Below are 23469 nucleotides of genomic sequence, written 5' to 3'. Positions count from 1 at the left end.
AAACTGGGTTAGGTAGGGAACACTTTCTCTGGGGAGCCTGTTCACCTACCTTATGTTTGGGGCACTTCAAAGTAAAATTCTCCTCAATGAACGTGCAACCTGTGAGCAAAGAAAAGTTTCTGTGGTGATGCAGAGTCGGCTGGCTGCCAGTGTTAGTTCTGATGCCCTGGTTTTGCTCAGAACCCTCATTAGTCCAAATTCCCCCCAGAGGTGCAGCCCCTCTGCCACTACCCTGGTATTTCCCTTCCTGGCCTCCACTCCTAGACCCCCTCCCCCGCCCCACCCCTACCCTGGCCACCACTACATGGCCATCTCCCTCCTACCCAGGTCTCCCCAAAGGAGAAGGAACACTCATTCTCAGACATGCCCACTCCTGACCCAACCTCCTGCACAGTGGCCAGGAGAGGCCCATGCTCAGAAAGCACCCCATGATTGCTTAGATGACTGACAACTGCAGAGTGGAGTCTCAGGTCTTGACTGAAATGTCAGCTACTGAATCTCAGCTTCTATATTGTAGATCAATCACAATGTCACCTACTGTGTGCTCTCATGATCCTTCTTCACGTTCAGAGGAAATGTTCCACACGGAAGGGCTTATTCTTAAGAGACAGCAGTAGGAGGTTACAAGGTCCAGGTCTAGATGAATTCCCCAGATGTCCAGAAAGGATGGCTAAGCAAACCAGTCGTTATTCCTACCCAGGGCAGTGTGCTGCTATCATGAGTCCTTGCCAGCTGCCATGAGAAAACCCTAGCCATTGTCCTCTGGTGTCCCCTCTACCTACAGGCCTCCTGGGTCCATCATTGCTCCCTTCTCGGCTCCTGATCGGGGCTCACCTTCCCAGACATCGCCTCCCATCTCACACTAGGGATGGTGCAGAACCTGCCTGTTTCCTTCCCTCTTCTCCACCCAGAGGGGAGGGAGGTGGATGTCACTTGAGAAAGCTGCAGGAAAGGTTGTCTTCTAGGGCCAACTGCTGGGGGTGGGTGCACGCAGGCACACACGTTTGGGACTGCGCCTACACTGGACTGAGGTTTAGCTATAACCTACGGGTGCTTGCTAACAGTGGGGCTTGCTACTTCTCAGTCAGCTCAGCTGAGAGCAGGAACTGGGGTGGGGGTAGCTTTGGGACTGAATATAGATGTTCAAACTGGATCCTGTGCTATGGCTGCTATGCTCTTGTAAGTGAGAGGCAGAAGGGGGGTTCCAGTTCTTTCTAGCAACCCAGGAGTCAGGACACCTAGGAGTGGCTGGCCCATGTGGTATATTATTCCTGTACTCCTAGCCACGTGGCCAGGCACTCTGACCTTGTCATTTGCCATGACTGCTGTTTCCCAGGGCTCCACCTCCCTGATAGCTATTCAGAGTCCCCCATCAAGCCCCAATGCTGAGGTCAGGAGCCCAATGGCAGAGACTCCCTCCTACCGTGCCCTACCCTTGGCTACCTGGCTCTGTAGTCTCCACCCAACCTTCAAACCGGAGCTTTATGTGACCCACCTTTGTCCAACAAAACACAGGCTACAAGCCTTGTTCCTTGTTAGGGCCCTGCTGCTGTCAGGGGATGTGCTAGGCCAACCATCTGAAGCAGACAGCACTGGCCCAGATGGTACTAAGAAGCCACCAAACTGGGTATGGAAGGGTCAGGAGCTTAACCCAGTTATAAATGCCCAATCTTTCCATGCTAGCCCTGCCCAGATCAACATTGTAAAGTGAGCAGACCAGGTGCCCCATGCCTGCTCTCCCATTGTTGTAAGGCCTGTGAATTCTGTCCTGCAGTCTCTAGCATGTATGGTTCCACCTTTACCAGGCAACCGTCCTCTCCTGCTGGGGCTCCTAGATAGCTCATCAGCCTATCAGGCTGGTGTCTTACCCCCCAGGCCCCTCTCGGCCTCAGATCTGTTGAGTCTGAGATTTCTGTTGAGTGATCAAGGCCTGCTCTGCAGTCCTGTACTAACCAGCCATGGCTTAAGGCATCTGATGTTTGGGGCCTGGCTCCAATGTTGCCCATCTGGAATCTTCCCCACGTTCCTCCAGCTCAGAGAGAATGGCTTTCTTTATAAGCACACTATCTCCTGATCTGATGTGAGTACTGATCATTGTCAGCTAGAAAGAATTTAAAATAACCTGGAAAATGGGCCTCTGGGAATGCCTGTGAGGGGATTATCTTTTTAAAAATTTTACATTTATGGTTGTTTTGACCACAATGTAGGTTTATATACCATGTGTGCCTAATGCCAGCAGAGGCCAAAAAAGGACATCAGATGCCCTGGAGCTGGAGTTTCAGATGGCTATAAAGCCACCATGTGAGTGCTGAAAATCAAAGCCAAGTGCTCCTGAGGAGCAGCTGGTGCTCCCGGCTGCTGAGCCCACCTCTTCCAGCCCCATGAGGGAGGATCTTGATCAGGTTAATTGCAGTTAGATCTATTGTTCTCCGTTGCTACGACTTTTTTAAGTTACTGTTATTATTTGGGTGTAGGGGGTGCAGTCTTGGCTGGCCTAGATTCATTCTGTAGACCATGCTGGCCTTGAACTCTTTAAAGTATATGTATGGCCAAGTATGTACTTGTATACATGAATGCAGTACCCATAGAAGCCAGCAGAGGGCATCAGATCCACTGGAGCTGGATTTGTAGGCCACGACTATGTGGGTGCTGGGAACTGAACTTGAAACCTCTGAGGGAACTCTCAACTGCCCGGCCATCTGAGCTAGATAGCCCTGGCAGGCCTGGAACTTCCTATGTAGACCAGGTTGGCTTCAAACTCAAAAGACATCCGCCTGCCTCTGTCTCCCAAGTGCTGGGATTAAAAGCGTGTCCCACCATGCTTGGCTCCTCTGCTTCTTTACTGATGCAGTGTGACTGGCTCCTGTAAGTGCCTGTTGCTATGACTTCCCTACTATGATAACTTGGGACTTGGAACTGTGAGCCAAAATAAATCTTCTCTTCCCTACGTTGCTGTTGTTGGTATTTTATCCCAGCAACGGAAAAGTCACCAGCCATCTACAACAGACATGGCTGTCCTGGCAATCAGCCCCTTTCAGGTTGAGGCCCTGGGGAAGCTGGACTGGCCTGGAGTGGGGGAGAACAGACACCCCAGACTTCAGCTGAGGTATCTGGATGGGGAGTGAGCCCATGCACTCGGGTTAAGTCCACATTCCACACAGGCCACCATGCTGATGGGGCAGAGCCCAAGATAACCCCAGCCCGGTACCCACCACCGTCCCTTTCTGGTGGGTGCAGCAGCTCAGTCCCCCCTGAGACTGATTAGCTGTGTCTGATGCTGGCTCAGGATCCAGAAAGCAGAAAGGTCAGTGATGACTGCTCAGGCTGGGAGGAGTGACCAGGCCAGAGCTGGGCGGGATGGAGGGAGGGAGGGTGAGACTATACCTTCACCTTCTAGACAGTGTTAATTTACCCTGCTGCTGCTCAGTGAAGAGCGGCTCACAGTCCAGCTCTGCGGATGGGGCCTAAGTACAAAGAATGCATAACAAGCACAGGAAGGAGAACCACCAGGGCTGAGCCTGGACAAGAGTGCTGTTGCCATCCCCAGTGAGGAGACACTGTCTTTATAGACAAAGTGATTAAGGTCCCCACTAGATGGATTAAGGCTGGGCTTCTGAGTCCTGTAGCCCATGGAGAATAAGTAAGAATGGGGTGGGCCATAGGGGCCTGTCAGAGACCACAGAGACCTGCTTCACTTTGCACTTTGAGTCCTGACAGCTCTGGAAGTCCTCAACATCAGCTAAGTAGGGGCTGACCCACCCATCTCCACAGCCAAATGCAGGCAGAGGTGAAGAGAACAAGATAAAGTTCCTGGGGCAGGTGAATGCCCCGGGAGGCACATGGGGTCTGGGTTGAAATAGTTGTACCCAGGCCCCTGAAGCCAGCTCTTACCTGTGTCATTGGCACATGGGTAGTGGTAGGTGTGGATACATCCTTTATAGGAGCACGAGATGGTCGCCCCGGGCTCGTGACAGCTGGTACACGGCTGGAGAGAGAGGAAGGCAAGTGAGTCCTTGTGTGTTCTACAGGCCCAGCAGCACTTCTGCCAGGATGGCACAGCAATGCAGCATGGAGGGATATGCCCTCAAGGGCTGGCCCTCTGCCATCTCCTGGGCTGGCACACTGCATGGGGGACCCTCTTGGGCTAGTGGTGCTAGTCACCACAGTGGCCGAGGCTGGCAGCCACCATCTGTCAGGTGCTGCTTACATGCTGGCTCTGGTGTGTCCCCAGCCACTGGCTCTTTCTAGCAGCCACAAGGGGTGTGGCTTTCACTGACCTCCACTTTCCAGATGGTGAGAGAGGCCCCTTTCATGTGAGAGCAGGCAAGGACTCTACCCAAATGGCGGCAGATACGTAGAAATGAGCTGGGGGAAGAATTGACATATGACCCCCAAGAGGCTGATCTCAAGTGAATCTGATGACCCTCCCACCCCAAGAATATGTCCAGCCCCTGACTTCTGCTGGGCTCAGAGGCTAGGACAAGACAAAGAAGTCTAATGGAGGAGCAACGCCAAACCCTGGCACAGGGAAAGGCCATCCCTGTTCCCAAGCCTGTCACCACAGTGGGCAGTGAGATAGGAGGGAAGCAGAGGACACGGCAGGCTCAGAAGCTAAGCACTGAGGCAACAGTGCACTTGGTGCCACGCATGGCTGTAAGTCCCAGCACACAATGAACTTCTCTAGGCCCAAGGAAACAGAGCTGGGGACAGCCAGTAAGCTCAAACTTCCAGGCAGATCCTGAACTGCAGCTTAGCAGGCCCAGGCTGCCCTGGCAGGGTGGGCTCCGTTCTAACTCTCTGTAGCTGGAGTGGCCAGCAGGGGACAGGTGGCACAAGGGGAAGACATTAAAGCAGAGGCTCTGGGTAAGCCACCCAAGGATCTAGAGCCCCAGGCCCATCTCTTAAGGCATCAACGGAGGCACAAATGGAGACTCCAAGGTAGACCAGGTCTCACTCACTCACAGTGGCCTTTGGAAGCACTGCAAGACTCTTTTGGGGGCTGGTGAGATGGCTCAGTGGGTAAGAGCACCCGACTGCTCTGCCGAAGGTCCGGAGTTCAAATCCCAGCAACCACATGGTGGCTCACAACCATCCGTAACNAGANCTGNCNCCCTCTTCTGGAGTGTCTGAAGACAGCTACAGTGTACTTACATATAATAAATAAATCTTTAAAAAAAAAAAAAAAAGACTCTTTTGGGCCCCCCTGTGACAGAGTCCCAAGCAACTCCTGAGGCAGGGCTCTGCTCACTGCAGACATGAAGAGATTAAAGCTATTGTCTTGTCCCCAGTTCCCTTACAGGGGCATAGCTGACCAACTGTGCCCCCCTTCTTGGCCCAGGCACCCACACTAGAGGCCACCAGTTTCCTGCCCTCCCTAGCCAGGAAATGAGGATGACACAGTCTAGGGACGTGGGCAGCCTGAGTGGACGTACTGTGAAGACAGCAGGGACTGTGGACAACAGGAGAGACCAAAGGCCTGGCCTGTATACTGCGTGGGTGCTGATGCTGGGGCTTGCACAGGAAGTCAGGCTTCCTGGAGATATATTTGAATCAGGGTCTGCCTGGTTCCTAGAGAAGGTAGTCCCAAGCCACTGGGGCAGAAAGCAATGGGCTGAACTCTGCAGGTCACTCTTCACGGAACCTGGGAAACACCCTCGTCTATTCTCTAGCATATTCTAGGTGGCCACGTCCTGAGCCTGTGGCTCTGGGGGACAGCCTGGCAACAGGTCCCAGCTGTCAGCCAGGGCCACCTCTAGCAGGGAAGTCTTCATTATGCAGCTAACCCTCGTCCAGTGAGGGCCTCTCTTGGCCTTCACTGTTACTCTGAGGTGTGGCAGAGCTCTCTCAGCAGAGAGCCTCCTCAGCTCAACAAGACAGTCTGTGGATGGCAGCACAGGAAGAGGAAGCCAGAGGTACAGCCCGAGCCAGGGTACAGGGACCCTTACCTCAACTTACCAATATTTCTCCTTGTTTATGTCAGGTTGGGGACATGAGATGACTTGCTGCCACCCCTGGGCCCCAAAGCCCTGGATGGAGCAGGGTCAGGACAACCAGCTGGACAGAGGTTCCATCCAGGTTTTTTTTTTCTTTTTAAAAAATGATTTATTTTTATTTTACATGTATTGGTGTTTTGCCTACTGTATGTGTGAAAGTGTCAGGTGTCCTGGAGCTGGAGTTACAGACAGCTGTGGGCTGAACCAAGGTTCTCAGGAGGGGTAGCCGTTGCTCCTAACTGCTGGGCCATCTCTCCAGCTCGTTACTTTCTAATGGAAAGATGAGATTATTTTAAGGTAGCCATGAAGATAAAGTTACCAAGGAACCAGTGATAAGCAGGAAGAGGATGTGTGGACCATGTGTGGCTGATGTCTTGCCTGCTCATCAACTGGCTGAGGTCCTGAAAGCTGTGATGTCTTGCCTCTTGTGCCCTTCTCACCAAGGTGGGCAGACAACGGGGCCCAGAGAGATTCTATAGTTGGCACCATGGGCAGTAAGTGCCTGGAGCCTAGAGCCTGGAGCCAGGGGCAGCATCCACAGTGGTCCCCAAGGTCAGGGCTGGGGGTGGGGGCTGCCTGGGCAGAACACTTCTCAAGATCTGGGACAGTAAAGTATGGGGCGGAGGGGGGCACTGGTCCTCTAGGCTCAGCTGCCCACAGTGTGCTGAGAGGAGGAAGGGGAGGAGGGGAGACCAACAGAATTAGCATGGTTACCCTGAAAGAACCAGTGTGGAGGAGGGGGCCCAGGGCCTCACTGCCCAGGAACCAGGGCACAATCTGCAGAGGCAGGAAGTGGCCTTGCTGCCCTGGGGCCAAAACTTCAGGGAGCGTGGGCTCTGAAGTGGCCTCTGCCAGTCCCTCGGCCTGAGGTCTCTTAGCTGTAGCCACGGCTCAAAATGCTTTCTCCTTCCCAGACCTGTGATCCCAGATATAGCCTTAAAGATCAATAGGTGTTAATGTGCTAGGTCCTGTGACCTTGCCCCACAGGAGAGGCAGGAGCAAGGCTTGGGGGAGTGCATGCTGCAGTCCAAAGTTCTCTGAAGGGATGACTTAAAACTGGAGGTCTGCGCTTCAGGGCTCCGGTGGCCAGGTAAGCCAGGGTTGCCCAGGACCAGTGTCCCACGCTTTAGCCACATGTTGTTTAGAAGCTACCCCCTATGTCCCAGTTCAGGGGAGACCAGGCCATCTTGGCATTCAACTCTGGAAGGCCTGTCTTGCTGGGACCCAGCAACTCCGGTGTGGGGTAGTGTGTGTGAGCAGTATACTCCACTGGGCCCAGTGGAATGTAGAAACTGTAGCACATACCCTGGGCAAGATGGATGAACGTGCTCTGCTGTAGCCCCGGGTGTGCTTCAACTTGCCTCCATACTCCCCCAAGAGACCCCAGGGCTGGAGGCTGTACTCTTTGGCTATGGGCACAAGTAGCCCACAATAGAGCCCTGGAGACACTTCTGCCAGCCTGTTGGTACTTCACACTGCCCTAGCCCGCCCCAGCTGCTCTAGCCTCTTACCATGTCCACAGCTACCTTCATGGCCTCCTGCAGCCCAAAGAGCTTCCCGGCCACCAGGTACACCCCGCTGGTCCACACAGCACAGGCCTCATGGACCCAGTGTTCCTGGGTGTCCCCACCAGGTTCTGTAGGGGCCTCTTTGCTGCATTCATGTTTGCGGCTCTTGTCAGCCGGGGCCACCTCCTCACCCCCGTCCCCCTGACCATCACAGCAATAGCAACTCTGCAGTCGCCGTGACAGGCCCCGGGCACTGGTGCGCAGGGGCCCCTGCTTGGCAGGGTCAGCTGGGCCATCGGGCCTGGACAGTCTCCCCAGGGCCGTGGGGGTAGTGATAGTGGCTGTGGTAGGGGCGGCAGCAGTGGTGCTGGCTGAACATTCCAGGCCTTTGAGTGTTCTCTCGAGAGGCAGAGAGGCCTCCTCCAAGGTGCCCTCCAGCCGCGCCTTCTCCTTGAGTTTTGGCTTCTTTTTGGGGAGGCAGTGTTCAGGGTAGTAGGGGCCACAGAGGTCCCCAAGGTCCTTGAAATTGGCTGGGTTTTGGCAGAGGCAGCAGACAAGGCAAGAGGTACTTAGGGCCTTAGACACCACAGGCCCCAGATGCATGGTGGAGGAGAGGGGCAGGGAGGGCCTCTGCTGCAGCACAGAGCCTCCAGGGAATGTGGTCAGAGAAGCCCCAGCTGGTTCTAAGGAGGAGGAAGAGGTGGAGGAGGAGGCAGCAGAGGAGGATGGCTTCCAGTGAGGTTTCGGCTCATCCCCTGGGGAGTTGACGACAGTGCATATGGTGGTGTACGCATCTCGCTTCTCCACCCGCACAAAAGGTGAGAAGGCTGGGGTGCGGCTGTCTGCCCGCAGCCTTTTGCAAGAGGAAATGTATTTGAGTCGGATTTCAGGCTCTGCAGGATCCAGGGGCAGTACCTGCTGCTGCCTTCTCCGAGTGGCACGTCCCTTACAGGGTGAAGCGTGGGCGGTCTTCCCCCGGCCGCGGCTGAGGCGCTTCCGCTTGGAATAGCTGCTGTAGCTGGCTTGGCCCGGCTGCTTCTGCGCCCTCGTCTGGGGCTGGCAGGGCCGGCCTTCGGGGGGCTGGGAGGCCGGTCCCAGCTCCTCTGTCTTTGGCTTCTTGCCTCCTCCACTGGAGTTGTCCTCACCTCCGCCCTGAGTGCTGCTGGCCCTGTCGTGGGGAGCGAGGAGCAGAGGCTGGCCCGGACACGGCCGCTTCTCCAACGGACCTTTGGAGGGTCCCAAGGCCCCAGTCCTGCCTTTCCGGCTCCTTTTCTTCGGTGCCCGGGCAGTCCCTAGTGATGGCAGGGTCTCCGGGGACATGAAGGCCTCAACTTTGGGGCAGTCAGCAGCAGAGGACAGCTTCTTACTGTTCAAGAGTTTACCTTTTAGGGACCTGCTGGCTGGGTTCCTGCACAATGGGTCAGCTCCGGAAGCTGCTGGTAGCATTTGCCCCATTCCTCCTAAACCCTCTTCCGCCCCGGCTGGACTGCCCCCTGGACGTCTCTCAGGCAGGGCTGGGCTCCGGGGTGTCCCAGGAGGGGCTCCCGCCACTCTGCATGCGAGTTTCTTGAGACCAGGTGAGGTGATCTTCTGCACTATGGCCTCCAGCTTGAGGCCGCGGCCCTTTCGCGGTGGCAGCACCTTGGTCCTCACAGCACTGGGCAGGGATGACTGTGTAGACAACCCCATGCATGCAGCAGGTGGCTCCAAGGGTGGGGGTGGGGGTGGCTCCCCACTACCCCTGGGTCTGGCCCTCTGGGGTGAGGCCATCCTCCGTAAGAGGCCAGGGGAACTCTCAGCCCTCTCCTCCCTCCCATCTCCCCCACTTCCATTGTTGCTTCTCAGGATGAGGCTCCGTTTTTTGGTGGGGACAGGTGCCATGAAAGACGACTTCCTCTTGAGCGTGTGGAGAGGCCGATCTGAAAGCTTGCTTCCTGTACCAGGCTTGGGTACTTTGACCCGCTGGCTCATCCGACCTTCCTTCTGGGGCCCACTGGAGACCTTGAACGCAGTGGGTAAATGGTTGTTAGCAGGGAGCTTCTTGGTGGCACGACAGTCTGGGATCCGGCTCTCCGAGGGCCGCCGCCGTTTGGCATGGAAGACCTGCTGGGGTTTGGTGCGAGACCGGAGGACCATGGAGCGCTGGTCCTTGCCAGGCATGCTGGGAGAGTCTGGCTCCTTGGTCTTGGAGCCCACGGGGCTGCTGTCTGAGGCAACAGGCAGGGCAGCAGGGTTGCTGGGGCTGGATGCAGCCTTGGGTGATGGTTTTCCGACCCGCTTGCCAGACTTGAAGGCAGCTCGCTGCTTACCTCCCAGTTTGTCGGGAGGCGTAGGGGTGGTAGTCAGGCCCGGAGGTCCAGGAGTTTGGGGCTCACTCAGAGCTGTAAGCGAGCGGGTACACATTCTGGGGAGCCCTTCTGACAGCCCCCGGCCTGGGGCTCCAGCCCCCTCGGCCTGTCCCTGTGGGGGCCCCGTGCAAGACTCTGGGAGCAAGAGGTCTTTGGGAAGTGCTGGCACCCTGCACGGAGAGTCTTCAGCCTCAGGCAGCCCCCGGTGTACTCGCCGGCTCCGTAAGCTCTTACCCCGTGGCACAGGCTCTTTCTTAGCAATGGGCCCCTCAGGTACGGCAGGCTTGTTAGGCTTCGGGGCCAAGGAGCCTTGTGAGGTGCCGGAACTACCTGGAGCCCTCTCCATCTCCGGCCCTTCTTCTCCCGGCTTCATGTGTGACAGAGAAGATTCAAACCAGCTCTGAACCTTTGATTGGGCACCCACAGAGGGGCCCAGTAGGACAGCAGGCTCCCCGGAGAGGTGACACGGAGAGACCCAGCCAACCTTGGTGTCCAGCGCCTCCTCTGCCTCCTCCTTGGTGCACATCAGCGGGGCCTTTGGGGACAGCGGGTCCTGCAGGCTGGGCCTCTGCTCAGGGCTCCCCAGCAGTTCACACAGAGAAGAGTACTCCTCTTCAGCTTCCAGGTCCTCCTTCCTGCCAGGGGGCGGCAACAGTGGCAGGTCCCCAAAGTCAGTGGAAGAACAGCAATGGCGGCTCTCCTCCAGCCACTGGTCGGCCTTGGCCACCTCGGGGCACTGCAGCAACCCACCCACCTCCTCTTTCACCCCCTCTGCCTCCTGCTGTTTGAAGTCCCCGGACAGTGCGGCTGCCGGCTTCCCGATGGCATGATCCTCCTGGAAGCCCATGCAAGCAGAGGCCTCGTGTGCATCTGCCTTGCCCACGCTGTCTGAGGCTTTTGCACCCTGTTCCAAGCCCTTGGTAAGCTCACCAGGGTGGAGGCCCCAACGAGGACAAGCATCGCCCAGGTTCTCCTCTGGCCAGGCAAAGGGGTTGGCACCATCCACCGAGCTGGCAGTGGGTGTATCTGGAAAGCAGTCAAATGCTGCTGTGGTGGGGTCAGGAGTGGCAGTCCCTAGCAAAGGCTTGGTGCCGAAGGACAGGGGACTGCTTGTTTTCTTCGGGTCAGTGGTGGCAAAGGCCACAGAGGGGTCTTCAAACAGCCCCGGGCTGAAGTCCTTGGTGCTGCCACCCTTGTCCAGCTGCAAGGGCTCAGGGAGGGTCTCCGGCTCCCCTGGCTGTGACCATGAAGTCTTTGCCACAGTGTCCAGGCAGGTGCCATGGTTCTCCAGTGAGAAGGGTGGCTTGCCATTGTCCTTGGGCAGGCTGGAAGCCTCAGCCCAGGCCTTGTCAGCCTTCTCAACAATGGCTTCCTGCAGTCCCAGGATCTCGGAGGCCAGATCTTCCTGTGCCAGGGCACTGAGCAGCAGGCGCGGGCAGTCCCGCTCGCCTGCGACAAATTTGGAGAAGCTGTCCAGGGGCAGAGTACTGTGCAGGCTCTGGAAAGAGTCGTCGGACTTGGTGGACATGTCATCAGGTGAGGTCACAGAACAGGTGGACACAGACTCAGGCTTAGCCTTGGAGTTGCTGTTGACCCTGGCGGGGCTGCCCCGGGCCTGGCTGCAGTAGAGGAAGCTGCGTTCTAGCGGGTCCTCGGAGCCACTCAGGTAGTCAGTGTCCTGTGGCTCAGCATGGGTGGACTGTGGCGTGCTGCTCGGCGGCTCAGACAGTGGTGTGCCCGCTGGCTCAGCTGAGTAGCCGCTGCCCTCAGGGCTACAGTGCTGGCTTTTGTGCTGCTCTGGAGTCCTGGACACAAGGCTCTTGACCCCTTTCTTCTGTGGCATGGTAGCTTTGGACAGCAAGAGCTGCTGCACGGTGTTGGAGATGTTTTCCACCTGGGAGGTGAGCGCTGTGAGGCTCTGCAGGCTGAGGTCTGAGAGCAAGTTGTCAGGGAGCTTTTCCTTCTGCAGGGGCTTGCAGTTGCCTGCCTGGGGGTCCACAGAGCTGGCAGCATCTGTTGGGGACGGGTTAAGCAGGGGCATAAAGTGGCTGTGGTCTGTGATGCCTGTGGGGAAGGCCCCAGTACTAAGCGGCTGCTGGCTATAGGGGAAGTTCTCCAGATTGGGCATCAGTGGTGACGGGGTGGAGCTATAGGAAGGGGAGCGACCCACAGACCGTGCAGGGGAGTGGCTGGAGCTCGGGCTGAACGTCTGGTAATACTGCTCTGGAGTCCTGACAGCTGTGTCCGGGGGACAGTAGCCCTGGCCTTGCTGTCCATAGTGTTGGTACTTGGCGAGGTTCTGGTAGTGGAGTGTTTCCTGGGTGTGGTGCCGGCCTTGAAGTGCTTGCTGCTGTTGCTCGTAGCCAAGGCGGCCAGGCTGGTAAGCGTGAAGATTCTGGACCCGTTGCCCTGGAGCCAGGCTCGCATTGGCACTCATCGGCCTATCATGAGGCTGGGCAGATGGTGCTGTGCAGCTCTTGTAGGAGTGGGCCCCCTGCCCACCACCCTGCACTGTTGGGGCATAAGTGGAGGAGGTAGGGAAGGACTGGGAATGCTGGGGAAAGTGGCTGCCCTGGGGGAAGGGCAGAGGGGAGGCAAGGTCGTTCTGTGGTTTCTGCCTTTGGAGTTTGGGGTAAGCCAGGGGCTGCTGAGGCTGTGGTGGTGGGACATGCAGGCTGTGAGTCCGGAAGGGAAGCTGGGGGCCCTGCTCAGGGTACTGCCTGTTTGGAGGAGGCACAACTGTCTTCTTCATCAGGTTCTCCTCATACTTGCTCACTGCCCCGGGCAGAGGCTGTGGCTGAGGAGGCGGTGGCTGAGGGCCCCCCCAGGTCTGAAGACCTTCCTCGGCAGAGTAGCGCCCTGGGTAGGGGCTGCTGTCTTGAACATAGCTGGGGAAAGCTGGCCTCCCCTGCAGGGATTTGCTGCCTCGGTGGTACTTGTCTGCAGCTGCCGTGGCCACCGTGCCAGAAGGTGTACCAGTGCCACCCTCATAGCCTGTATAGGGCTGAGGGCTGTAGTAGTCCTTGGCCAGCAGCCTCTGCCGATCACAGCTTAGCCCAGCCTGACCCGGCTGCCTGTAGTTCTCCAGGCGCGATGTCTCCTGGGAGGTCTGTGGGTAGTTTTGCTGTTTGCCATGGAAACCACACCTTTCTCGAAAAGACTGCATGACTCGGGCTGGTTATCTGTGAAGAGAAAGGATGGTGCAGAGGGGAAACAATTCAGACGGGCCATGGTTTGCTTGCTGCCTCAGTCAGCATACCTCCCTCCCGGCACCCTCCCACCAGCTCTGCCTGCACATACTGACAGCCTCTGGGTCTGAGAGGTATGCTCTAAAATCCTGCTTCTACAGTGAGCTCCCGCTGAAATGGACAGTCCAAACAGGCTGCACAGACCAAGTCACAATGAATGGCCACTCCAGGCCTCTCTTGCCAGCTCCTCCTCTCTATCAGCTCGTCTGTACTACCACGCCCAGCCCTTGTAGACAGCTCAAAATCATTTAGCAGAGCAATTCCACTGTTCCCTGGGGCCCTGCTGGATCCCATCATCTTACTCTTTGTGTAGCTGTACCTAAGCGTGACTCAGCCACACTGGACACCCGTGAGGACCCCTCCCCAATTGGGGAGAGGTGGCTTTCCAGGCCACTGTAACTGCACATACATGAATCCACACATGTACAAAGGACCTATCAGGCACATGTCCATGCACGCTCACACACGCCTCCCCTGTAGTGCCATCTGGACTCTGTCCCCTCTGGCAGATGTTGACTGGGGGCTGCTAAGCATCCCCTCCCTGGACTCCTGGGAGTGAAGGATGATAGCACCTGCCTCCTGTTCTTGGTATCATAGGTGCATAAACAGATTATGCAGTCCAGAGTGTGGGGATGCATACTAATAGGGGACAAAGACACAGTCCCCTGGCCACTGGAGAGCAGCACACGACTCTTCCCGTTCTCTGTCCCTCCCCAATGAGCTCCTCCCAACTTTCCCAGGTCAGGGATGGTACAGACAGCACTGATATGGAAGGCAGGGGCAGGTAGACCAGGGGCTTTTGTGGAGTCACAATCCAGGCTTGGCTATCTCGGCTGGTTTCCTTCAACTGATTGGCTTTGGCTACCCCAGAAAATCCTCAGTGGTGAAAAACAGGAATGCCCCCAAGCTTTGGAGAAATCACAAAGAAGGCTGACTATTGGCACCACATCCCACAGATTCAGGGTTTACCCAGCCACCACGCAGGGTGAAGGCAGGGTGTTCAAGTTCTCTGGGTCTGAGCAGCCCAAGCCTCTAGGAAGGGACAGTTCTTGTCCCAAAACACACTAAGATGGAGGTGTGGCCTGCCATAGACCACAAAGGTGTCAGGGGTTTGAATGTGGGGGAGGAGAGGTATGTGCCTCCCAGGGACAGGAGTGAGAGCTATTGGAAGGGAGATCCAGCCTCCCTTTAGTCTGGATCCCACAAAGGCGCTTTCCTTCCTTTGTCTGGGAACTGACCCAAGGGAGGGAGGTGAAAGAGCTCCATCCAGTTGAACAGGGCACTCCCAGGCAGCCAGAGCCTCCAGAGCTCAGAGCAGTAGGGCTGACCCAGCTGACAACTTTCTTCTTCTCCAGATTGTTAAAGCTTTCTGCCTATCCCATCCCCATCAGCACATGTCTCTAGCCCCTCACTAGGACAGTGCCTACCTGCCCTTTGGATGAAACACCAAGTGGTGCCTGCCATTCCAGAAGGGCTGGAGGCAGGGCAGCCTGGTGCCTCCTGCCCCACCTTCCCAGAGCAGACTCTGGATGCGGGGGTTGGGGAGGAGGGGAGATGCCACGCCTGCTCAGGATGGCTGCTGGGTCATTTCTAAGACCAGGACACAAAATGCCAGCTCCCTGCCCTCCCTGGGTGTGTGTTTATAAGCCAAGAACGCACAAACCCGGTCTGCTCTGAAGGCTACATCTGCCTCCCTCATATATCTGCACAAATTACATTTCGGTTTTTATTAGTCCCAGATCACTCTCATTTCCTGCTGAGTGTCCTGTGGATATCATTAACATTTCTACGGCTGGAGTTGTGTGTGTGTGTGTGTGTATCCCTGCAATACATTCCCCAAAATGCAATGCATTACCAGAGACATCATCTAAAGAGGGGAGCCATGAACAGTGTCCCCTCCCTGCCTGCTCTGTCCCTGCCCCATCTAATCAGTCCAGCTGCTATGCCTTTTAATTTCCCCACACAGGATTACAGGCCAGCTTCCCGATGCACACAGGCAGCTGGATGTGGAAAGCATCTATCTCTAAGAAAAGACAGTTCAATTAAAATCTCAGAGGCCCAGGGCCTGTTGGAGGACACAGGCAGAAACATGTGCCCCAGCACCACCCTCCAACCCTGGCAGAGGGAGGGACAGAAACAAAGGCTCAGGCATGGTGGCATCCTAGCTGCTAGCTACAGAGGTACTGCTGGCTCTGCCAGCAGAAAATAGGTGCTGCCTCTTTAAGACTTGCAGCGGGCTCTGTTGTTATTAATTATTGTGATTATGATTATTTTTCAAGAGCACCAGGAAAGGACATGGAAGGGATGAGAAGCAGATAGTGAAGGACTGGTATGGGCAGCATCAGGAGAGCAGTTGTAAGAATGAATACCCCATAGGTGATAGTGACCTTTCAACACGGAGGGAAGAAGCTGAAATGGCTGGATTAATAGCAGTAAGGTTTGAGAAGGGAACCTTAACCTTGCCCCAGCTTCTGCTCCTCCCCCTTCTCCTGGGAACTTGCCAAGGCTTCCCCTCAACCAGCTTGGCAGAATCTGGCACACAGCTGATGGGAATCCAGAGCAGCCCTCATTGCCCTAGGGACATGAATACTCCACCCCTGTAACCACTGGTTACTCTAGACACTGGATGAAGAGTGTACCAGGCTCAACAAGGGCAGAGCTTCGTGGACTCTGGTGGTGCTTGCAACCAGGATGAACCTCCTTTGACATTCCAGCAGCCAAGGATGGCAAGCCATCAACACAGCCATCAAAGAGTTCACTGAAGGAATAGTGAGGCTGAGCCTCAGGCACAGCCTTCTCCCAAAGACTGTGTGTGTGTGTGCTAGCCACTGATAAAACTGGACTTTTTGTTTTATCTTGTCCTTTCTACTACTAAAGGTGACGTTAATAGGGGTAGAGGAATTGTTTGCTAGCTGAACATTGAAGATCAAACCCCTCTTCTGTACCTCACACCAGAAAGTCCCACCCTGAGAGGGTGTCTTAGTATGACAGCAAGAATACAGAGCTGAGTTTAGGACAGACAAATATATGCCTATGTGCCCCTCTACAGCAGGCCTGACCCTGCCTGCAAGCCTGGCTCTATATTTCTGTGCTACTAGGGACAAACCCAGGGCCTTTAACTTGCTAAGCAAGGTCTACCACTGAGCTGTACCCTAGTTCTCAGCAGGCAATCCTACCTATAGTAGTTGACCAGCCTCTAGTGGAGGGTTGTTAGTCCCACAGGCTCATCAGGCCCAAGAGTGAGCCCTACCAGTGAGATGGTATACACTGTGGGCCTTGTAGGAATGTTACCCTGAGGGAAAAGGGGGACAGGTGGGAAGATGCACATTCCCTCTTCACTAGCAGTCCCCAGTCACTGGCCCTCCCACCTCGCCAGAGTTGTTTATAACCTGATTGGTAGCTTAGGAAAAATTGAAAGTTTAACCCACTCAAGGCCTGAGAACCAGAAAGGGGGTATTTATGGGGCCCAGGAAGCCTGGAAAAAGACAGATGTTCATGGAGCAGTGGGTAGGTGAGACCCCAAGGGTCTCCCCATCTGTTATGGATGAAGAATAAATATTAAGACTTGGAAGCTGGGAGAGGCTCAGTAGGAGGGCTTGCTGTACAAGCTTGAGGACCTGAGTATGGAACCCCAGCATCCATGCAAAAAAAGCTGGACAAAGCAGGGTGAGCCTGTAACCCTAGCAACAAGGGGAGGTGGATGGGGAAGAAGAGGAGAAAACAGGTATTGCATGATCTTGCAGGCTAGCTAGCTTGGGGGCAGCGAGACTGTCTAAAAGGAATGAGACAAAAATCAATCGGCAGAAGGTATCAGAGGTCTCTGTTAGTTTTTAGGGCTGAGCCTGTCTGGGAAGCAGGGATGAATCTTCATGGAACCCACAAGAGCAGTCAGACCCCACTGGCCTTTGAGACTACGCTAAACTTCTTGGGCTAGGAGCTAGCATCAGGAAGAGGCTGAAGGATCTGACAGCTCTACCCCAAAGCTACCCCAAAGCACAGCTTCTCAAGACCACCCCATGTTGGTAACATCTTCTTTACACTACCTCTCCCAACAGGAGGAGGGGTCCTGAGTAGACAGAGGCAGGCGGAGAGATAAGAAGTAGCAGATACAAGACAGGGTTGTGGTTCAGGCTTTTTAGAAGACTTGCCAGACAGTATCTCCATCACTGAAGTAGAAAATTAGCAGGATATAGTGGCATAAATCTATGATCCTAGCATTTGGAATCTGAAGCAAGGGGATCATATCTCAAGTTCAGGACCAGTCTGGCAGGTTAGGCATAGAGCTCAGTGGTAGAGTATTTGCCTAGCATTCATGAGCCTTTAAATTCAGTTACCAAACACTGCAACAAGCCAGCCTGGGCAACACAGGGGGAAAAAATGGACCCAGGATCTTCTAAGGCTGGGGACCTAAGAGGCTGAATCTGAGTTCTCTAGACTTATTGTCCCTACCATGCTAGGGCACTGGAGTGAGATGCAACACCATGGCATTGACCCTGGCCGCACCAGTTCTTTCTTAGACACAGCCCTCAGCATCTCTTACTAGGATGCAGCAGGTCACAGCTGATGCCCTCAGTGGCAGGGGCCCATAGTCCAGCTGGCCCTGTGCCCACCATCAGGGCTGTCTTCTCTGTTGCCACCTCAGCTGCTACTCGTCTTCACCGATCTCCTGTGGCTACTGTGGGCCATTTTATTGACCGCTCACTGTCTAAATAAGGAGAAACATAAAGGCCAACTACGAAGAAAGCAGGCCCCGTCCATCATGTCCAGCTCAGGCTAGCCTGCCCTCACAGATGCCACCCACAGGCAGGGTCTAAAGACCGGGGTCTGGCTAGAGGGAGCTCACAGGGGTTCCCAGGCTGCTTGGGTTGGTCCACACTCCAAGCCCCAGTAGTGCTATCCTTACAGAAAGCTGAACTCATCAGGACAGCTTGTCCTCTCCACTCCATGCTCCCAGAAGGACCAGGGTTTACCTTACTTGTTGAAGAAGCAGAAAAGAAGTGCCAAGCTAGTAGCAGGCTGTCTAAATGCCACTAGGCTTTGACCTTGGGCAAGTCTTTCACCTCCATGGGCCTCAAGGCCTGTGCCAGTTGTCCCTTTTGCTAGGAAAACCATTCCCAGACACCCATGCAACTCTGCTGTGTCCCTGTTATCATTGTATTTAAAATGACACCCCTTGGGCTTCCTTCTAGTTCTTCAAAGCACTTACCTTTGGCCTCATTGCCAGTCTCCTCTCGAATGAAAAAAGTTCCATAAGAGCAGGGATTTTTGCCTATTTTATTCATAGCCATGTCCCCATTGCCCAGAACAATAAATATTTATTAAATGAATCATGCTCCAAATGTCACATTAACCCTGTGAAACTAAATCCAGACTAAGAAGTCAGCTGATAAGATACAAGGTATTTGGGCAGAGTGAGAGGCATAAGCTAGGTAGGGCCACAGGTCTGCTTCATACTTTAAACACAGACCTGTTCTTAAGGATGGACGAAGAGTCCACTTCGGGGTACTGTACTCAGATGGGGGTTGGAGGCAGCTGTACACACTGGTCCCAAGCAAAGTGGGGGGAGAATGTGCCAGAGCAGAGAGCCTTTGCTTCGAGAGGTTACAAGTCAGAAATGCACAGTAGGGACGTTTTTTCATTTGCAAAAATGTTACCAGGGCTGGCAAGATATAATGGCTTAGTGATCAACTTCCATCCCTGAAACCCACAGTAGAGAGCACTAGCTCCTGGAAGTTGTTCTTACACACACACACACACACACACACACACACAGACCCAAAAAAAAAAGTTAGCAACCAAGTCTCAAGGGTTTTATTGTTGTTATTTAAAGCAGGGCAAAGTTCAAAAGGACCATCGGTGGGTTTTCACTTGACCATCAGCCCCAGGTGTCAAAGACTGACAAAGCGGACACACACACCCATGCACTTTAGCTCTTGGCTTCTTGGGCTGGGGACTTGGGTATCCAATGCAACAAGGAGTACCTAGATGTTCTCTGGCTCCAGAGCAGCAGGCCTTGGTAGGTAGGTAGCATCATGGCCCAGGCAAACACTGAAGTAAAAGGTGAGAGGCCTGGGTGCAGGAAGGAGCTCAAGAGCTAGAGGTAGGAGTGTGGAGTGAGCATGGCTTGTAGAGGTGGTGTAGGAAGTGCCCTGTAACATTCCACAAGAGATAGGTAAGGCCCACCCCTCCCCCCTCCTGGGACCCCTGCCAAGCTCCCATGTGGGGTTCATGACAGCAGTAATTACATAATTAATGGTACAATGAGCTGCCTCCTAAGGATAAGAGCCTAAAGGTAGGGACTTCAGTGTTTGCTCTTAAGCGCCAAAGCCCTACTCTGGCCCCAGAGTTGCCCCTATAAAAATTGCTCTGATGGTGACCAAGTGGGACAGAGGGACACTACTGGCTTTGTGCTTATCACAGTATTTATTCTTTATCACAGCCTCTGAGGGTGAGGGCCACAGAGCAGTTTCATGAGTGGGTGAGGGAGTTGGTGGGCAGAACAAAAACTATCTAACTAGGAACGAACAGCGGAGTCTGCACTCTTTCCTCTGCAGCCTTTCCTGTCGGTGCCCACTGGCTCTTGAGCCCAGTTTGGCTCAGCAAAGCGTCCAGGTGGAGAGCGAGCAGAGCGCAGAGCTGAGGTTCCAGGGGATGTGGGCTGTGTGTGTAGCTTAAGTCGCAGTGAACTGCCAAGGTATCGCTGAAGGCCACCCAGGGGCAGGAAGAAGGAAAAAAAATGAAGGAAGCAAGTGGCTGCCCTCTGGAAGCTTCCAGAACAAACTCCCTCCTACAGCCGCTACTGCCTACCTACCTACCGTGGTCCAGTTCTGAGTTTGGCTGCTAGAGCCAGTGGTCAGGGTACCCAGGCACTTTCATAGCAGCTCTTCCTGTGTGCTCATGGGGACTCTAGGTCTGCTCTCCCAGTGGTAGCCGCGGAGGGTCTCTGGCTCATTACAGACAGTCCTGTCTGCAACCTCCTCGGAAGACAGTTTGGCATGGAAAAGCAACCAGCCCCAGGAACTGGGCACATTCTTCCTCAACACTCCAATCCCAAACTCGAAGCGATCAATGAAAATCCAGAGAGAATCAGTAAGTTGTCCACCAGGTTCAGCAGTTACGTGCCCCAAATGCCTCTCTGTCACACAGAAACAGAGAACATGGCTTTCCTACTGTATAGCCCAGCAGGGAAAGATCTTGCTGCCTCCAGGAGTCTGGGTAGAACCTCCCCTGCTGCTTGCCCCAAGGGCTTCTCACTGCAGCAAGCTGACAGCCCAGGAGGTGCAGCCCTGGCCCCTTCTCAGTGCGGGTTCCATATGGGGGAGCAGGGCACTGAAGCCCCTCCTGCACCCGCCCCCAGGGGAGGAAGCCGCCTGTCAGGCCGCCTCGGCGTGTCAAATCCTCTTGCTGCCTAATTGTGAGACGGCGGCGTTTAAAGAAACGCTTTTCTGGCCGCCTGCCACACCGCAAACTGCTTGGTATAATTTTATTATTAAGGAGAGAGAAAAAGAGAAGGGGCTGGAGGAGAGAGAAAGGGGAGAGCAGAGGAAATTGCTTCGTCCAAGTCAGCTGGTGGAGTATTCCGCTCAACGTGAAAGCGGGGACAGCTTTCCAGTTGGCAAGCTGACTCCGTTAATTGCGCATTCAGTCTCTACTTAGGGTAATTGGAACGGAGCGGGGCCTAGCTCTGACAATTAGGGTCTGCGACTAGGCCATTAACCCTTTCCGCAACCAGCCCCCGCCCCATCGACACCAGGCGGGGAAGGGCGCGGGCGAGGACCCCACATTGAGGTGTGGGCTGCAGCAGGGTACTCTGCCTAGGGCGCGGCGCAGAGGGTGGGGTCTGCGGCCTCTCCGCCGCTGCTACAGATGTTTCGGCCATGTAAGACAAAGGCAGAGCGCGGCTGTCGCCGGGAGAAAATCCGCAGGACTCCCTCAGGGGCAGGTAAAATTTCACCTTCCATTGGTATTCCCCTCCCCCTCCTTGTCTCCCGGCCTTCCGCCAATCCGGAGAGGGCCACCAAAGACGCCGCGACGCCTCCTCCGCAGCCCAACCCACTGACCCCAGCAAGGTCACGGCGACCTCCCGCACACCCGCCCGTCCTAAGCCACAGATCCGCAGGGACTGTGGGCGCCTAGAGAGGAAGGGGGCGCTGCGCTTGCCACGAGGCAAAGGCAGCCAAGATGCTCCCCGCCTCCCTCCCGCCTGCACCCGGACCTGGGGGCGGCCCCCCAGCCTCCATCATTCATTTTCCTGATTCCCGCTGTAGCCGCCCTCGGAAGTCAGCCGAGTGAAGCAGCTGTTCCTTGCACACTCCACTTGACCAAAGATGATGATAAATGAGGCCAGAGCTGCGTCAGGGACGCGGCTGCAAGGGCCGTGCAGGGAGGAAAGTGGGGGTCTATAGTCCCTTCGCCCCGTTCGGCTAAGTGCGCGCCGGCGAAATTGCGTGTGAGCTCTCCCCACCCCCGCCCCGCAGACCTTCCCGCAGGTCCGCATCCTTCCCCGAACGCTGGGGTCCCCGCGGCGTCCTCGCCTCCGCCCCCAGTCCGCGCGCCCCAAACCTATTAACGCTCGTAAATAATGAATAAAGGAGTGCTTCCTACAGCCGCTCTGGGTGCGGGAGGGGCACAGCCAGAAGCGTGAGGCTGGGGAGATCGCCGCGGGCCGGACCGAGGGGCTTGGGCGCGCGGCCCCGCACACGTGCAGCCGTGGCGTGCAGGCAGCACCCCGCCCGGCGGCGGAGGAGGGGAATCCCGCGCTGCCCTCCCCAACGCCACCTCCCCTGGAGTCCTCTGGCACCGAACGAGGCGAGAGAGTGCGCGCGAGCTTCCCAGCCGAAGAGGGTTATTTTTAACCTGCCCCCCTTTCTATATCTGCCTCGGCGATGCGCGCCCGCCCGCCCGCTCCAGCAGCCGAGGACGCGGGCTCCTCACCTCGCTCGCAGGCTCCGGACTCTGCGCCTCCCCCGGCCCGGCCCCCGCCCTTGCGCGGGCAGAGCGCCGCTACATCTCAGCCTGGAAAGGGCCGATTAGGAGCCGCGTGCCTTTCAGCTAAATATCGGAACCGGGTGGGATGGGGGCGGGGAGCCGGCGCTCGTCCCCTCGCCTCCCTCGCTCCCTCCCACCCTGCGCGGAGTGGCGGTGCGAGGCAGCTCCAGCTCCCCGCTAGCCTGAAACAGCCGGCCGGAGTACCGAGTCCCCCTGGGGTTCTCGGCCTGATCTCAACATCCTCTAGTTCACAGAAGCTGGAGTTCCCAAATGCACGGACCCTCAGGGTGCAACGGCGCCAAGCCAGGCGCTGCCACCCCCACCGCCAGTCCCCTTCCTTAAGCCACTAGACAAATAAGCCTTTTGAACAGCAATGGGCAGGTCTTGCCGGAAACTTCAAAGCAAGCCCCTTCCTGAGCCAGGGTCTGGGGACGTGCCAGGAGCACACAGGAAGCTTGCCAGATCGGTTTACTCCCTCTTGTTGGTCTGTCTAGGCTCCCCCTAGGGAGAAACCCACTTTGACTCGCCATCTTCAGACCCCTTACTTCCTCAGTATGAGGTTGCAGGAAGTTCGAGTCCGTTGTGGTTGCTCTTCTCCCAGAAAGGCCACCCACCTTAAACTTCATTCCGCCCTCTTTAGGAGCATCAGATGGGCAGCTAAGCCAGGACCAACTCCGGGATCTGACTGAGACCCTCAAATATCCTGGCGTTTTCCAGACTTTTCCTAACCCAATTCGGGGGTCTTAGGAGAAACGTTCTTTAAGGAGAAGGTGGTTAGCTGCAGCAGTCAGCAGAGAAATGGGTAGCCATCCCAGACACAGAAACCATGGAGTTAGTTCTCAACATGCTGGTCAAGACCTTGTCACGGGTCACCTAAGACCATTGGAAACCACAAATATTTATATTACGATTCACAACAGTAACAAAATTACAGTTGTAAAGTAGCAACAAAAATAGTTTTATGGCAGGGGAACGCCACAACTTGAAGAGCTGTATTAAAGGGTCCCCACACTAGGAAGGCTGAGACCAATCTCTTGAGGCTTAAGTCAGCTAGACAAAACAAAACAAAAAAAAATCCCACCTTTTGAGGGGCTGGGCTTTTGATTGGGTTCATCCTCAGGAGAGAGGCCTTGGGAGGCCAGCAGTAGCACTGCAGGTAAGTAAAGAGGCCTAGCAGGCCAGAGCACCTGGTAGAAGCAGAAGGAGGTTGATATCCTAGGGGGCTCTAGATGGGAGGGGCCTGGAAGCCAAGGTAGGTCAGGAGCAAGAAGAGGACTGGTAGCCGGGCGTGATGGCGGCGCACGCCTTTAATCCCAGCACTCAGGAGGCAGAGGCAGGTGGATTTCTGAGTTTGAGGCCAGCCTGGTCTACAAAGTGAGTTCCA

At 55.6% G+C, this 23469-nt stretch overlaps 1 protein-coding gene across 5 annotated transcripts in view; it reads right to left on the bottom strand.

Moving 5' to 3' along the window:
- The window catches only part of Rai1 (retinoic acid induced 1), a 93070-nt gene that overhangs the window by 1284 nt on the left and 68317 nt on the right, over positions 1-23469 (bottom strand). For 4 of the 5 annotated variants that reach the window (XM_021177563.2, XM_029483839.1, XM_029483838.1 and 1 more), the window contains 3 exons: positions 7505-13031; positions 3892-3985; positions 50-99 (listed from right to left, as the gene is read on the bottom strand). In XM_021177563.2, the coding sequence (XP_021033222.1) occupies positions 50-99; positions 3892-3985; positions 7505-13015 (5655 nt within the window). In that variant the 5' untranslated portion in view covers positions 13016-13031. Of the gene's footprint in view, positions 1-49; positions 100-3891; positions 3986-7504; positions 13032-22031; positions 22074-23469 lie in introns of those variants that run through there. The other variant, XM_029483840.1, reaches the window with a different exon arrangement.

The sequence above is a fragment of the Mus caroli genome, chromosome 11 (assembly GCF_900094665.2).
Source record: "Mus caroli chromosome 11, CAROLI_EIJ_v1.1, whole genome shotgun sequence".
Lineage (NCBI taxonomy): Eukaryota > Metazoa > Chordata > Mammalia > Rodentia > Muridae > Mus > Mus caroli.
The sequence above is the reverse complement of the archived record's forward strand: the minus strand, read 5'-3'. Positions and strand labels throughout refer to the sequence as shown.